At 33.2% G+C, this 16,594-nt stretch overlaps 2 protein-coding genes across 7 annotated transcripts in view; one reads left to right on the top strand and one right to left on the bottom strand.

Annotated features, from left to right (window-relative positions):
• LOC113497190 (NPC intracellular cholesterol transporter 1) overlaps window positions 1-14,566 on the bottom strand; it is a 50,997-nt gene extending 36,431 nt beyond the window's left edge. For 4 of the 6 annotated variants that reach the window (XM_026876614.1, XM_026876611.1, XM_026876613.1 and 1 more), the window contains exons 1-2: window positions 14,323-14,566; window positions 4,377-4,499 (exon numbers count right to left, since the gene is read on the bottom strand). In XM_026876614.1, the coding sequence (XP_026732415.1) occupies window positions 4,377-4,499; window positions 14,323-14,403 (204 nt within the window). In that variant the 5' untranslated portion in view covers window positions 14,404-14,566. The remainder of the gene's footprint in view (window positions 1-4,376; window positions 4,500-14,322) is intronic. The other 2 variants (XM_026876610.1, XM_026876615.1) reach the window with 1 other exon arrangement.
• Window positions 14,567-14,670: 104 nt separating this feature from the next.
• LOC113497196 (myb/SANT-like DNA-binding domain-containing protein 3) lies at window positions 14,671-16,516 on the top strand. The gene is made up of 2 exons (XM_026876621.1): window positions 14,671-15,353; window positions 15,446-16,516. The coding sequence occupies exons 1-2, from the start codon at window positions 15,144-15,146 to the stop codon at window positions 15,932-15,934; spliced, it is 699 nt and encodes a 232-aa protein (XP_026732422.1). The 5' UTR covers window positions 14,671-15,143; the 3' UTR covers window positions 15,935-16,516.
• The last annotated feature ends 78 nt before the right edge of the window (window positions 16,517-16,594 follow it).

The following is a 16,594-nucleotide window of genomic DNA, read 5'->3' as shown; positions in this document are numbered from 1 at the left end:
TGACAATTTTTTGACGACTACCTGTCTTCTAGGAAAAATCTGCGATTAATATTCTTTGACCACTTTAACCGAGTGATATCTGACACATCAAGAACACAGATCCATTTTTATTAAGGATGTCATTGTGACTAGAAGAGGAATCTGGCCTGATGATAGCTTATGGGTCACGTTTTTTCTTCAACAGATTTAGGCACAAAAACGTCTACAAAAACTTAAAATTAAATTTGTTTAACATAATTGGTCACTTATTACTTTACCCGTTGGTAAGGGTCCGCTACTACGCTGGATAAAGTTTATTCGTTCAATGGATAAGTCCTCAGAGCCGAACGACATTTTAAATTAATGACGACATTTTAAGTATTAAGTTTCTATATTTGTATCAAAATCAATGTGACCTTAATAAAAACTTGGATCAATAATATAGCTATGAACTAATTAGATTGTTATCGTAATGATATATTGAAAAGTAATGCTAAATTCAATACTACGGAAACGTATATAAAGTATTAAAAAAAATTGATTTCATTCAAGGTTTGATTTCATTGACAAAAACTAAAATCCTAACCTAATCTAAAGTACTAACAGAGAGATAAAATATGATGATAATCTACATGGTTTATCTAATTTCGTAGTAATATTAATAGATTTTATTAGCTTTTTTTTTTGTTATAATCGTCACCATAATGATCTTGGTTGGTTTGCGTTAAACATTATTCGTCAAGGTTCCATCGTGTTGTGCATTAAACAAACATACTACGTGAATGAAGTCGCGGGCAACTGTGAGTATTCTAACTGATTAAAAAGTTGTATCTGATATAAAAACAACCATACGATTATATGGTTTATATACGCGAGCCTTGTCGGGTCATCGCTTCGCTCGCTCCAACGACATTCCGGATTCGCGGAAGCTGACCTCGAATGATTTACTGCTTTGCTTGTAATCTTATAAGATGACCAACAACATAAACCTCATAAATAATTATTTATTAATAACTATTATCTAATAACACAAATTAGAACATCATTAAAAAAATATAATCAAATAAATAACTTCTTGAACGATATGAATTAAACATTATCTTTACAAGTCTGTTACGTCGTTGGTGGCATTAAGTGTAATCAGATATAGTTTCTTTATCAGTGTTTAACATGTGAATCTGACAAGAGTGACATGTGACATGTGACCTCTGCTAATGATACGGAGATGTTCTAAGTTTGTACTTATAGTTCATTCCACCGTTTGATACCCGACTATCGAATAGCGTGGGTGTTCGCATAGCAACCTTAGGGCCCTGTGTAACGTACATTACATTTAGAAATGTATTATTATACAGTTATATTATTATATCACAATCATTCAGTTCATGGTATGTGGGAATACGTTTATTCGTCGTCAACCTTGTAGTTTGCATCTTAGACTAAAACAACTTGACGTTATCTACATTTTTTGCATAGCCCACACGCTTTTTTTTAAAGCCTAGGACGGTTACATCTCGTTTCCTCGTAACCTCATCTGTGATCATGTCACTGTCAATGTCAAGAATTATCATATAGGCGTTTTTAGGTTTTTGATAATCAGTAAGGGTTCATGACCAAAGATGTAAAATCTGCATATAATGTCCAATATTTATAATTACAATGATGGACATCCTGTCAATATATGCGCATAACAATGAATCATCTTTTTATTGTAATACTTCATTTTGTCATTCCTTCCTTATTTAAATGAGTTTTTGAAGGTCTACGGAAACATTCGTGAGCGTGACAACGTTTGTGTATCGATGACCTGTCAACAAACTTTCACCTAACCTAAAGTAGGTTTAGGTCAAAAACCTCAGACTGAGCACTGAACCACTGAACTGTCTGTTCAGTCCAACGGCATTAAATGTTTAGAACCTTAATACAATTGAATATTAACATAGATTTGTAAATTGAGGCCTAGAACCATCCATCATAGAAGCCGCCATTGGTTTACTTTATGCTACTTAGCTCAAAGCAATGACACTATGAAAGGTCATGAATGGGTGGTATTTATAGTAAATCATTGAGAAGCAAGCTTCCGCAAATCCGGTGTTGTTTATAACGCAGACATATCGGGTGACCGCCAGGCAGAGGATGAGGTTATCATCATGCAAAATGCAGGCATTTATAATGTGAGGCTGTTTAAAAGTAAAAAAAAAACAAAAACTACTGTATAAATAGGTAGGAATATACTGATGGCCGAAGACACGGCAATAAAACCAAAATGTTTCATGCGCAATATTTTCTAAGAATTATTATTATCGGTGACTCATTATAAATATTATATTGATTTAGTGTATTTATGAATTAATATGCCTAATTAACGCAGGTGTGTTTACTATCTAACGGATAACTACAATGGAGAAATACCTCGGATGTCATTCAGGCTGATAAGCAAACAATAATTAGTCACGTGATTCGGGTAATCGTTGTTATCGACATTTTTTACGGAATAGAGAAACACCTACTATTTGGGTTATTTGGCGTTAGGCTTTTAAGACCATACAAGCCGAACTAACTTAAACTATAGATTGAAAAAAGAATCCCTTGGAAAGCTGCATTATCACTATTATCAGCGTATTAAGGCATCATTTCATTTCCTATATATTAAAGACAACTTGACGACTTCTCTCGTTTTATAAGAGACCGCAACGGAATTTCATTAACAGAAAATCTTTCTTGTAGCTATTAACGAATATCTCGAACTTTACGTAACTGTGCATTTAACCGAGGCACTCACAATACCGGATTTTAAGACCTTTATCCGACGATTAAATAAGCATAAACCTACGTCATGAGTAACGGATGACTGATATCGCTTGCAACAATGTAGTACTTTGTTCTTATAGCATACACCTCTGGATTCGAACCAGAACCGAGGTGAAAGATTACCTAAATATTAAGATAAATGGGTAGCAACTATTAACAAGATACCAGTATCGATAATTAAAACAAAAGGTTCTTTCATAGTTGAAATTAAAAACCAGAATTAAATGTAACTACGTAAAATATGTGATATCGCATCCTAATTGAAACTATTATTTACTTAGATGATAATGTTATCTTACAAACATTTAATTGCTTATTTTTCTTCTGACTTCATATTGTCAATATTATATCACAGTACAGTAATTGTTTTTAAACAGGACAAAGAACTCAGATACATAAAGGAGTACACAGCTTTCGTGACAACGTCTAGTAGTATAGTGTCTATTAATTCTGAGCTCCTGGTATCGATCTATCGATGAGAGACGAGAGGAGAGCAATCACTCGTACTCTCACTAACCGCATACTAAGTCCCTGATTAATTACGTCATTCGTTGCAGTTCACATTGCCTGAACTGCTATTGTTAGGCACAGGTCAAGTTCCGCGTGAAAACTAGGACTTTTGTGACGTCACAGTTGCATGCACATGCTAAATATAGCATCGAGAACACAGAAGTAACCTCACCCGGTGACCCAGTTAAGTGTCGTTCAAAACGCCCTTGAGGGGTGTAAAAACTCTTTGACAGCTGGAGAAATAAACTGCAATATCATATCCTGAGCAAAATATAACGAGGAATAATCCGGTACCTAAACTTCAAGGAAAAGCGCTGCCAAGTATTACGTTTAAGATTCAGAAGTTGTCATAATGCATTGCAGATATCCTTACCTTGAATTTCGACTTCGAGGTTTTGTTACGTGTGTTAGTAAAGACGTGATCCTCGTGTTATCAGAATCAATCGTCAGTCAGAATATTGTGACGTAACATAAGTGATTAAGAAAGCAATTAGTAGTAGTCGATTACGCCAGAAATATTAATAAATAACCAAAAATCCACTTCCAATGACGCTAAATTCGTCATATCGCTAAATGATAAATAGGAACATTAATGTTCTCGTCATAAAATGACAAATCATGGAATTTCCTTTAATATTTAGTTAAAATTATGTTCAAAATTCTGCAACACTACGAAAAATATGATTTATTCAAAAACAAAAACAATGTTATCAAAATCATTTACTTAGCAATAAAATAGCAACTCTAAAACGTTTTGCAATTTAATGTTCTCGCGTTGTTTGGGCAATAAAACAACTAGCAGAAATGCGGCGTAATGTATTCGCGGCACAAAAGACGCGCCACTTTAAGCCACGTCTAGCCTTGTTGGCAGTCCCCGAACTAATTACATTAGTCCGCATTTACTTATAAAACGACAAACTGCTTACTTAGGCGAATTATTTTTAATCATTTTCCTCCAAACGACATTAGCATAACTGCATACTTTTGTGATTATCATTATCAACCACAGTCTGTATACATCTTCGTACTAATATTCTACTATTTATCGACCTTATTCGTAAAGCAATAAGACTTACCCTTCCAGTATCTTGTATAGGTTGAGCTGTTCCATTGTAGTAGCAGTTGGTCTGTTTAGCTGGTGACGGCGGGGCGCACACGCCGTACCAGACACAGTGGCCTTCCGCCGATGCTGTGGGTACCTGCAGCAAAGACACACGGTCAATCATATTCTAATGTCACACGAATATTAGTTATGGATGTATCTAGTTTGGAGCTGAAAGACTCTTTTAGCGTTTGGAGCAGGACTAATGTAGTTTATAAAAAATCTTTGTGCTCTAAGTTTTTTTTCAGGTAATTTCTGTATAATCGAACTAGGTAGAAAATTCACAAAAAAATATTTCGGTCGCTACATTCTACTAAATTGTATGGAAGATAGTGTTGGAGACTTCTTATTCGAGTATTCGTAAATTTGATATTAAGGTCAGTATTTCAAGACTCATGGAAGATACAGATTTACAAAAAATGGTATAAAAACTGAGACTTAGTCTGTTCTATCGACATAAAAACCTCATCAAATAATTCCGAATCAGGTTTATTATATTTATAGGAACTTACAAATAAACAATTCAAATGAAACTACTTTTACGGATTTTATCGCGGTTTAATTTTAGATTTTAGTTCCCGACGTTTCGGGACTAAAATCTAAAATTAAACCGCGATAAAATCCGTAAAAGTAGTTTCATTTCAATGTCTAACATTCGCGTAAACCTAAGAAACCACTAAACAATTCAAGTTTTGCAACATTTTATGCAAGTTATGTTGCTAGATATTTTTATAGTGCAATCAGATTTCACTCTTGAAATGTAACAAAATTTATGGTGTTATCTTTCAAATACATCTAGAAAGCTAGTTTCACCTTAATATTTATTAAATTCTAGACACATTTGTGCGTTTAATAAACATTTCAAATTTCATATAACAAAATTCTAATCAAATAGTAACAAAATTCTAATCTTTCTTAATATTAGGAAAGCTAGTGCAATCTTCATTAAAAAATAAGTTACTGAATTGATTAAAAAGTAGTTGATGCACCACACGATAGATAACTGTCTAGGTATGACATATCAACGTATCATGATGAACATTTGCCAATATATTCCGCCTCTCTCTGGCACCAAGTTGAAATACTTGAGAAACCAGAAAGTTTTCCAAATGTTCTGCATAGCTTCCACATGTTGAAGGTTAAGTTCAAAATACGAGTATGTGACGCATGTTTGCAATGCCACCAAAATATGCGATAATATTAACATAATACCGGATATAATTTTTTTTTCGCTATTTGTAATAAAACCTAATTTAAATAGAGTAAAGCGGTTAAGGAACTGAGAGATTTATGCAAATCCATTCTAAGAGTTATGTGTAAACCAAGTATGATCTATTGAATATGTATGTATAATGTAAGAATGAATAAACAACCTGTACGATACGTACAAAATATCGTGCCTAGCAAATTGAACGGAAACTTATTGGAACTATCAATTACTTATCGTAACGTGGAAATCACGCGAACTTGTTTGAAAGTCATAAATTTCTAAACTTAATACTTTAATAAATCATATACTGAACTCAACTTAATAGGTGTTATGCTGCATAGGTATTACTTATACTACCCAAAATCAGGAACTAAAATTACTTTCTTTACTTCTCTGAGATTAATAACTTCTTTCGTATTTAACCCATTTAGTATGTATAATTGGCAGCTTTCATAATATTTAATGGAAGGTTGGCTTGGCAGCACAACACGAGAAACCCAGCACGTTTCTATTAGACAATACTGAGTCACGTCAATCAGTCAAATAACTATTCATTTGAGAATGCTCTCTATATTCGTAAGATTACAATACCTTATAACGATCTAAAAAAATTGGGATTAATGTTTTATTTTATGTTACTGATACGAACCATGGTTTCATGACAATCGCTTGAAAAATCATAGCTTTGGTATGGATTGCTTAGATGCGAGTGTGAAATAAATCTATTGGAGATATTGCTCCATGGCTGTCATAAGGCTAGACTGGATATTATCGTGATTCTAAAACAAGCGCCCGATCAAAAGTACATAAATCATACGCGACTCACATAAACAAAAGGCAAGTTTTCATATCATAACACAACGGTTGCCAAGTGCAAGGAATGTTGCTTTGAAACACGCCGCTATAAATAAACTAACAAATAAAGCTCTGGAACTGCGTCACGCGATAAACAAATATACAACTCATATAAGTTATAGGAAAGGGACCTAATCACATGTCAACAAGTATTCACTTCTGATGTATCTGACAGTTTGATCAGCGTACATGCAAACCTAGTTACAAATTCCTCTTACCGAATCTTGAGTGTGAAACGATGACGTCAACACTAAATGTAGATAAATTGAACATCAATATATTTGTAATTCAATTGTATAGAACGGATGTCGATGACGCTAGAATATCATTCAGACATGTAGGACACACGAGATGAAACATGCGGGCCCGTTACACTATTCTTGTCAATATTGATGATAATGAAATAAAAATGAGCTGTTTACAAGATAGACGAAAATATGTTACATAATGCATACGACGTTAGTTCTTAATTTAATATAGACAAGTCCCTCGAGATGTGTTACAAAAATGTGAACGCCAAGTAGAGACAGAAATAGACATAAAAAATTTCCCTGTTAAGACTAATTAAAAATAATTGTACGGTCGGTCTTTCACTTTGTAGATAATATCGAAACAAAGAACGTGAAAATAATGAACTTGTTTAAGTCCTCTTACGAATAAAGCCCGTCGTCTACAATTAATTTAGGTCTGGTTGGATGTATTAAACACTATGTGAAGATGAAGGTTGCATTTTTAAATTTTTTTATAAAAAAATACCTATATTTTGTATTCAAACCAAAAAAAACAGTTTCAAATTAGAAAACAGTACCAAAAACTTTGATCGATATACTTACAGATTCTAGGTCGACACCATGCATATAACATTGACTTCAGAATACAAAATCTCGCATTAATATTAAAGAATAGATTACTTTAGCATTGATAAACAAATTTTGACCCGATACCATGTTTTTCCCTAACCACCTGAATATAACGGTCGAATAAAAAACACTGAATAATTCACGTGCGCTCTGTGATCTACACAATATCTGAACAATAATATTTATAAGAGATAATGTAAACGTGATGAACGAGAAGCGAACGCAAACTCAATCAATAGACATACAGGCAAACAATGCGGTTGATCAACGCTATCTGTCTGGATCAAAAACATAGTCGCGAGAATGTTTTACGACCATTCCTCTCGCAGACGCTAACAGGAATTCGCGCCGTAATTGGAAAGAAAAAGGACGATCGAGTTCAGTCCCGCGCCAAAGTTTATCTACATCAGGAATACCTATAAAATTGATATTAAAAAGCAATCCACTCAGAGGTTCTTGCCCTTAAAGTACCCCCAATACAGTTCGTTGTGAACCCAACACTTTCAAATTCGAAGTAATTGATTGAAAGCTTCTTTGAATGGTTTACATGGAAGGTTCAAAGGCCCCAAGTAAGTAATTGTTTACACAACAGCAATGTTTAAAACGTGCTTAGATAATATTAAGTTCACACAAAGGAGCTATAAGTTTATCTTCGTGCTCATTAATCTTTTGCATTGAAATGTTTTGTTCTGTTCTAGGTATCGTGTTAAATACGTTCTTTATTTTCAATACAAACAGATCATGCAACCATCAAATAAATCGCTAAGTAATAGATTAGTTCAGAAAAACAAGTTACTATGGTTATAAGTATTCCGGAAGATTTGCTAGTATACACAAAAAGTACTGTTTATCATTCTTGAATCAATGTCGTAACGAAATTTATACAAATGACATACTACGTAAATGACGACAACTGAAAAAAAAGTTTTATCTCAGCGAATCACCAAGGCCGTACATAAGGGGACGACGCAATAAAAACTTATGATGACGGCCAAATACTAATTTACACAATTACACTGATAATTGAGACTACAGTGAAACTACCGATTATGCAAAGTTTTTTTAACAAATCTCGTAGTACTACGGGTCACTACGGGATAGGAAATCGTGGACGATATTGGGGAAGCCTATCTGGCACTATAAGCTATAAAAAATAATGTAGGTTGATATTATTAATAGGCTAACAAAAATAAAACATTTGTAAAAAATAAAACCTCAACCTAAATGAAGCCTTACGTACACCATCTCTGTTGGAGTATTGATCCAAGCCGGCTTGACTCGACCAAGAGTTGAGTCATTAAACTCTCGCTTTTTTAATGGCTTCTGTGGTAAATATTAATGAATATCATCATTAGAGTACAACTGGCGTCTATTTTTAAATAACCCTAATGTTTTTGAGTTGTGAAGGGAATTTAACAGTCTACAGAAACACTTATTTTTGTCTTCCAGGTATCAGTTATACTATTATTTCCTTTTTCATTGATTTTTATTTCTGGTTTATCATTTCGTCTTAACGAAGAAGACGAAGAAGCGGAAATAAACCAATCTTTGAACATGTTAATCACAAAATGTTTTTAATGAGTCAATCATATCATTGGGTATCGTATCAGATAACCGATAACCTGATTAATAAAACAAATTGCGATCATACGAGACGCGATAAGTTATCTTTGACTTACTTAAACTTGTACAGCGAAACCTTTGACCTTAAAACATCTGTGTAAATCATATTGTTGAGTTAGTTGATTGTGTGAGTCAGCATCCGTTTGACAAGTTGTAGGGATTAAACTGACTCAGTATCATCATGAGAGAGGCGTTTTACTTCCTGCCTGGTAAACCACCTAAATACATATATATACAAAAGTATAAAATTATCTACAAAACCTAATAATGTTGGTGCCTATGTAACTAGCTAAATTCAATGTCCTAACCTATTGTTTTCGTCGTTTTCCATCAATATACAAACAAGAATAACCCATACCGATATAATCTTAAACGGTGAACTGTATTTCATAAAAAAAAAAATGACTTTCCATTTTTATAGTTATTAATCAAGCTAAAAATTACTTAGAGGTTAACGTAATAAGGGACGTTTTATAATGACAGGCAACTGAACTTTCATGTCGTGCATGCATCAGGGCTTCCCGGTTTCATGGATGAATCACACTAGAGACAAAGAAATATGTATTGACTGTTAATTGGTAGACAAAGTATTACTCACAGAATTAAGTCACCAATTTAAGTAAACAGGTTATTAACAGACGCTCAAGTAACAGAAAATACATAACATTTGGGTTTTTTTTTCTTATAAAAAAGCATTAACTGTAAAGAATTATCTTGAGACATTTTCAATTTTATATTTTATTATGCTAAACGTAATTGTGGTTGTTTACATAATACCCAGATCGGTTAGGAGCGTAACTTTACCTCTGTTGCCACTGGGCAATCATTACGGGGGCTTCCAAAACAAAGTAAACATGTTATTGATAAACAAGCGTTACGACGACTTACATAATAGGAGAGGTGATTACGTGAAGATCCTACACAAGTAGATGTCAAATATGATCAGTTTACAATGATCATTATTAAAAAAAAAGCTTCAAATAACATATGACAACTAAACATGCATAACTATCCTGGGTACTTAATTAAAATTTTCGTATTGAGGATATTTACGTCCGATCTCTATAAATTAATCATCAGTTTTCCTACAAATCTTGTCAAACTCATTAGCTAGAGCCGTACCGACTAACATATTTTCTATTCGGACACCAGACGCTGATGGCGAATGCAAACCTTGCAGATTAATGTTTTCATGACGATATGAACATGAAAAATGTTTTAAGTCTTACATTCATTGCTTACATTAGTATTCTGAATAACTAGCAATAACAAGATTCTTTGGGTTTTATGTTTACGTCGACCTCCAAACCGAGACAAGGTTTTTCCAGAATATCCAGTATAATGCAAGCCATGATTTATGCTAACCGAATGAACCCGAACGTGGCCGAATAAAGCCGAAACTGAACGCTGAAGAATGACCTTTATTCGACGAACGATGGTGGCAAACTAACATAGGGGCACTAAACAAATTTTAATCGAATTAATTGTTTTTAGTGCGAAGGTAATGAGTGCTAATTACGGTGTAGAATTTGATGGAAAATTCCAATGTTATCAATCGGAATGTGGAGCTAATAGGGCTTCAATTAAATCCCTTCAAAACATTCAATGCAAATGTTTATCACAATTTTCGTTTTATATTCAAGTTTCATTAAAATTGTGCAGGGCTTAATCATCGACTGTCCAAAAGGAGAGCAAAGCCTTTCTGCCTTACGCAAACTGCTATACGGTAGTTAACAGGGCTCCATAGACTTATAAGAAGATAGAGATACGAGGTCTGTTCAAAATGAAAGATATTTTGACCATACTAGCAACTTCAGCTGACCGAGCTAAGTTTAATACAGACGTATTTCCCGAGAAGGCGGTTGTTGCTTTCTCGATAACAGTTGCCACTCAAGCGTTGTATTACTGTTACTATTAATAAATCCGAAGGCAGTAATAATGAAGACTGGAGCATCGAAATATTTCCACGTTCTGAGTAAAAGGAAAGCTGCAAACGGATTTATTGAAGCGTTTTTACTTGCTTGGTGTGATTCAAAGCCAAAAATATTACGGTAAAATCCTCCTCTTTTAGAATTTCGTACAATTCATGATGCTGGTTGAAATGTAAATGTTATACAAACGGAACAGTATTTAAAATTACGTTTTTAACGCAGGCACTTAGACGCAAGAAGAACTTTCCACGATTATCCAGAAAATACATTACGAATATGCTAAATTATTTTTGGTAATATCAAACCTTAAAAGCGCTTGATCTCTTTAAGAGTACTTGAAAGGATTCAGTAATTAAGAACATAATTTTCTCGCGAACCATAGTCGCCTTGAGTGTGTACTGTGTGGTAATAAGGAAAACATGCTCGTTATTATTTGTCTCACGCATGCTTGTGGTATGACGGAGTGCGACGATGAGCCTTGACGCATTTGCAGTCGCAACCATTCCATTCCTGCGTCGGGCACGCATGGATATGACACCATCGTCTAGGGAAGACCTTCTAGAAGGGGTTCTAAATTTATTATTGATGTTTTCTTTTTTATTTATTCGTTATTATGATGACTCGAATGTTTTCCCGTTTTCTTCTAAAAACCCAGACTTGTGCATATATATAAACAGTTTTTAAAGTTTTATTTATAAATGAATTTAAAATAGTATGTACAACCATAAAAGTTAACAAAAATATGAAACCTCTTTAAATCTTTTTCATATGTACCACTTGGTTCCTTAACGAGGAAATAAATTGGATTTCGACAAGGATTATTTTGTTTAAAATATATAATCTCATCACGCCCTTCAGTTTAGTTAAGGCCAAGGTTGAGCAGGCCCTGCCCTGTACGAATCCGTATATTGCGAGTGTTTCCTGTGGCCAATAATTGCCGTGTTAGCAAACCGGGCGCAAAATAAGGTGTAGTAACCAAAAAGTCGTTTCAATAGGAAGTCTCGATGCTATATGCTATATTTATGTACTTACTACATTTTACGACATAGGTGCGGTCTCTTTGAGTACAAAATATTTTTCAATTGATATGCCGTAGAACATTTATAACTTGACGAGATTGATGAGTCCCCAACACAAAAAATACATTTATATTCCAAATTCTTCGAAGATCGCTCATTTATTACCATTCACGATTGCACGATACGATGCGGGTCCGGAAATACGTATTTACTGGTCTGTTGCTGATTTATAAACAGTGTGTTTAATGCATGTTACAAATATGTTAAACATGAAACGAGAAACTGTCGCCAAAAAAAAAATGAAGGAAATAAAGTCATGGACACAAGTCTGTACCTACCTACCATGTTAATTTTCATACTACCTAACACATATTTCAAGTTTGTGTACTATTTACAGCTGACTAGTAATTAATACCATTGCGAATTATATTATGCTGTCGTCATCACATGGTAAATTACAAGGAATAGATTAAGAAAAACTTAAAGTTAAAAAATTCAAGTTCCAATATTTGGGGTTTGTGTTATCAGCTTCAGCAACAAGAGAAAATAAATATATTTACACTTTAACTAAGTTTCACAAAATCCATGTGTGTTTTGCATGGACATATAAGTATTCAGTATCTTACTTTCTCGTCTCTCGCAACTGTTCACTGATATAACTCATGTTACATCTCCCGTTCATAATCTATTACTCAAATTACATCTCTTAAATAGACCCAAATACTATCAATAATAGCCAATAAAGCTCCTACCAACATAATGAACTACCCAGACCCCTATAGTAAGCTTAATTCCATACCAATTGAACTGTACATGCCGTTATTGGTATAAATTAATCTTAATTGTACCATTTGTGTTACTGATTGACATATATCAACATGTATCATGTCAAAGTAGTTGAAGATTGAGCGTGTCTGGTATAGAATTCTTTCTTATTCTAGAACAATGTGGTGTTTATATTTGTTTTATGTTACTGTGGCATTCATTTGTTGCTTATGACTTTAACAATCATGACTTTTTGATCAATGAATGGTGCATTACACAGCTGCTTGTGACGAAATTGGCATTAAAATTGAGTTTATAGCCTTACTGTAGTGTAATTGGAGGTATTTTATGACATACAAAAATAAGAATAAGTTAATCATTTTACTTTCCAGTAAAAAGAAGGTATGCAAAGTACTGGTAGTCTTATCAAAGTGAGTCCATAGTAAACAGGTTTAAACATTACTGCAAAATAGTTTGAAAACAAGTGTATTATGTAGCTAAGCATTATACAGTTTGAATGAGTACTGAAAGTATCTTGCAACTTTCTAATATTATACTATTTTTAATACATCTTATTTTAAGAGTTAATCAATGAGTATGAATGTACCATTGCATGTACAAAAACATTGCAACTTTCACTGACAATGACTTAACACCTTCCTTATAAGACTTGTTTTCAAGCTGCTGTCAATTTCATACTTTAAGTTTAAGTACCATTGTTTATGTTTTTCATTACAATCTTATCAAAATCATCAGCTTAATTGTTCTTGTGTAATTAGTATTATTGTATCATAAAAAGATGGAACTTGGTTCTATAACAAAAAGACTAAATATTCTAGACAAAATACCATTAATAATTTATTTCAACTATATTCTTGTTTCCGTGTTCTTGGTAACAAGTAAATTGAGGATTTAAAAATGTAATATTGGTAACGAAGAAAACGTTCTTAAAGCAATAGCTAAGACTCTAGAGGATTCCAATAACTGTAGATAAGTAATTGTAGACTTTGTATACATACAATTAAGTGTTAGTATTCAATGAAGTGATATATTTTTTGTGGTTGATTATGATCACCTGGCTTGGAACTAATGTAAAACAATGGAAATATACAGTTATCAGTACATGCCTTAGAGAAGCTTGTTATCTGGACTTTCTATTTACTAAAGATTCAGTTGATTGTTGGTTCAAATCATACATTCAGATATTTTTAGCAGATACAAGACAGAAGTATTGATTATACTCAAGAATATATTTTTTCTTTCAAGAAATATGTTTCTGAGATTTAATATTTTGGTTTATAAAATATCTGAAAAAATTATAACTGGTTAAAGTCGGATGATAATAATTTTAATGATTTAAGTATATTAATAAAGTATTGAATGTCTAGATCTCGAAAATAATCGAGATAACATTTTAAAATTGACCAACAGTTAGAATTAACATGTTTATTATACGGTAATGGCGAAATATGGAATTTACGCGAATGACCTAGGAGCGACGAAGCAACCACATAAAATAATGTTCTAAGTAGGCTGTGCCCAAACGGCGTTAATTCGTCCAAGATACAAACAAAACGCAGAAAATATGTAGTACCTACTACATTAGTAAACTTATTAGTGCGGAACAATGAAAATGTAACGATTTATAACTACTTACGTATTCTGCTAATTGTAAAAGGAGAAGACAATCCAAGAAGACATGTAGAAATCGACGTGAAAACCCTCCAGCACCAGCCATCTTTTCACTTTATTTCACGAAACTATTTTAGAAGTCACAATTATTCGTCAGATCATAATTTCACGTAAAAGGTACGCCTTTAAAATAATGATTACACAAAATGTCTATTTTTTGCGGCGTACTTTACTACCACGACATTCGGTGTATAATGACAGTTGTGGTGTGATGTGAAGTTCACAGAGTACATTCTGATATACTGTAAGTGAAGTTGCTGTAACGACAAAAAATATAAAACAAAATGGCCGACTGACGTCACAAAGATTTTCAATATAGCCAGCTGAAAAAAGAACAACTGTTCATTTACAATCTTGATTCCTACTTGTGAACTAGCGAATTTCAAATAATTCAAATGAATAATAAAATAATATTTTACTATAAACAAACTTAAAATCCAGCAAAAGGACATCAATTCGTTAAACTACATGCACGTTCCATTCCACAATAACGTAAGATTTAGCATTTGAAACTAGGAAAAACTGTTGTCAAAATAAAACGTCAACAAATACGAATGTCACTGATGTCAAATAAATGTATTGTGTTTTGTTAGTGTTTTGTATCTAAAATGTATTGCCTAATATTTTAAACAAAAACTGCATAATATTCCTTTTCATAAATTATCAACCCAGCAGCATAGGCAAACCCTATCTCTGAACTATCCCAATACCTACTACTTTTATGTTAAAATGATACGATTAGCTTACAAAAAATATTGCTTCTAATATCTCAAACCATTTTATATAATGGATGAAAATAAAAGACAAAGAGGTGTATATGTTACGGCAAGACAAAAGAAGAAGCTGATAGAATTAATGACAAAACATCCGGAACTAATATCATGCAAAGTTACCCAGGACTTTAACTACAGGGACTCTCAACAACTATGGCACACTATTGCTCTTGAATGTAACTCTATACCCGGCGCTAGGAAATCTTGGAGGCAGTGGAGAAAAGTAATAATAATTATATGTATTTTTAATTCAATCCACATAATTCTGATTAACGGCTTTCTTTAATATTATATATATATGTTTATAAATTACAGACTTGGCAAGATTTACGATCCAAAACAAAGAAACGTCAGGCTGAAATAAATGGCGAGCTGCCAACTTCAGTAGTAATGCTTACAGCTGCTGAACAGGAGGCCCTGGGACTTAAGAATGTGACTTCAACCACCACATACCAACAGAGTACAGAGTTCATACCACTGGAAAATAATGACCAGGACTTTGACAACACCATGGAATCAAATCCTTCATACAGTGAAGTGGAATCAGTTCCAGAAGAAAAAGTTTTCACCCACCCACCAGAAGAAAAGCCAGCCAAACATAAAAACAATTCTAAAAACTGTAAGAATTCCAACAACTGTGTTTTCAATTGTGATATGTTAGCAGTACAAGAACAACGAAAGATACAAATTAAGGAGGACTATTTGAATTTTAAAAAGGATTATTTAAGACAAAAACTAGTTTTGCTTAAAGAGCAGACTGAGGCTTTAAAAAGTATTGCTAAAGAACTTTGTGCGAAGAAGTAGGGCTGTGATTAATTTGGCCTAGATAGGGCTGTGCCATATTATGTAATGTGTAGTCTTTAGGGGCTGACAACCTGGTGAGGGTTGCAGGAATCAGTTGGTGTATGAGAATGCAGAACAGATCTCTAAAATGAATTTGGTTAAATTTATGCATCTTACACCAACCTTGAAGCTATAAAACAAGCAGGATGTTATAATGTGATTATGATTTTGCAAAGTCATTCAGTTTTGTAGAACTAGTCAAAGGAAACTAAACATATAGTTTCCAGCAAAAATCAAAACAAATTCTTTATTATTTTTTTATGAGTTGAGAGAAAATATATTATGCCATTGTATAATTGTTTATTTTATCTGTATTGTGAATAATGTTATTCTAAGATTTGCTGCATATTTTAAGAGTAGCTATAGATATGATGTTACTTTTATTTCAAAGTAATGTTGATGGCATTGTGTGAAAGTTGTGGATGATTATGTTAATAGTAGGTATTTAGAATATTGAGTGTGTAAGATAAGGGGTATAAACTCTTTTATATTTTCACATATTTGTTATCTTGCCATATATTAAAATGGGTTGATCAATTAGAACTTGACCTTTTTTATTTTACCATTTCCATTATTAAGTGACCATAGCCTGAACATAAATTATATTACAGATAGCAATAT

Source organism: Trichoplusia ni, chromosome 9 (genome assembly GCF_003590095.1).
Source record: "Trichoplusia ni isolate ovarian cell line Hi5 chromosome 9, tn1, whole genome shotgun sequence".
Classification (NCBI taxonomy): Eukaryota; Metazoa; Arthropoda; class Insecta; order Lepidoptera; family Noctuidae; genus Trichoplusia; species Trichoplusia ni.
This window is presented reverse-complemented; position numbering and strand designations above follow the sequence as displayed.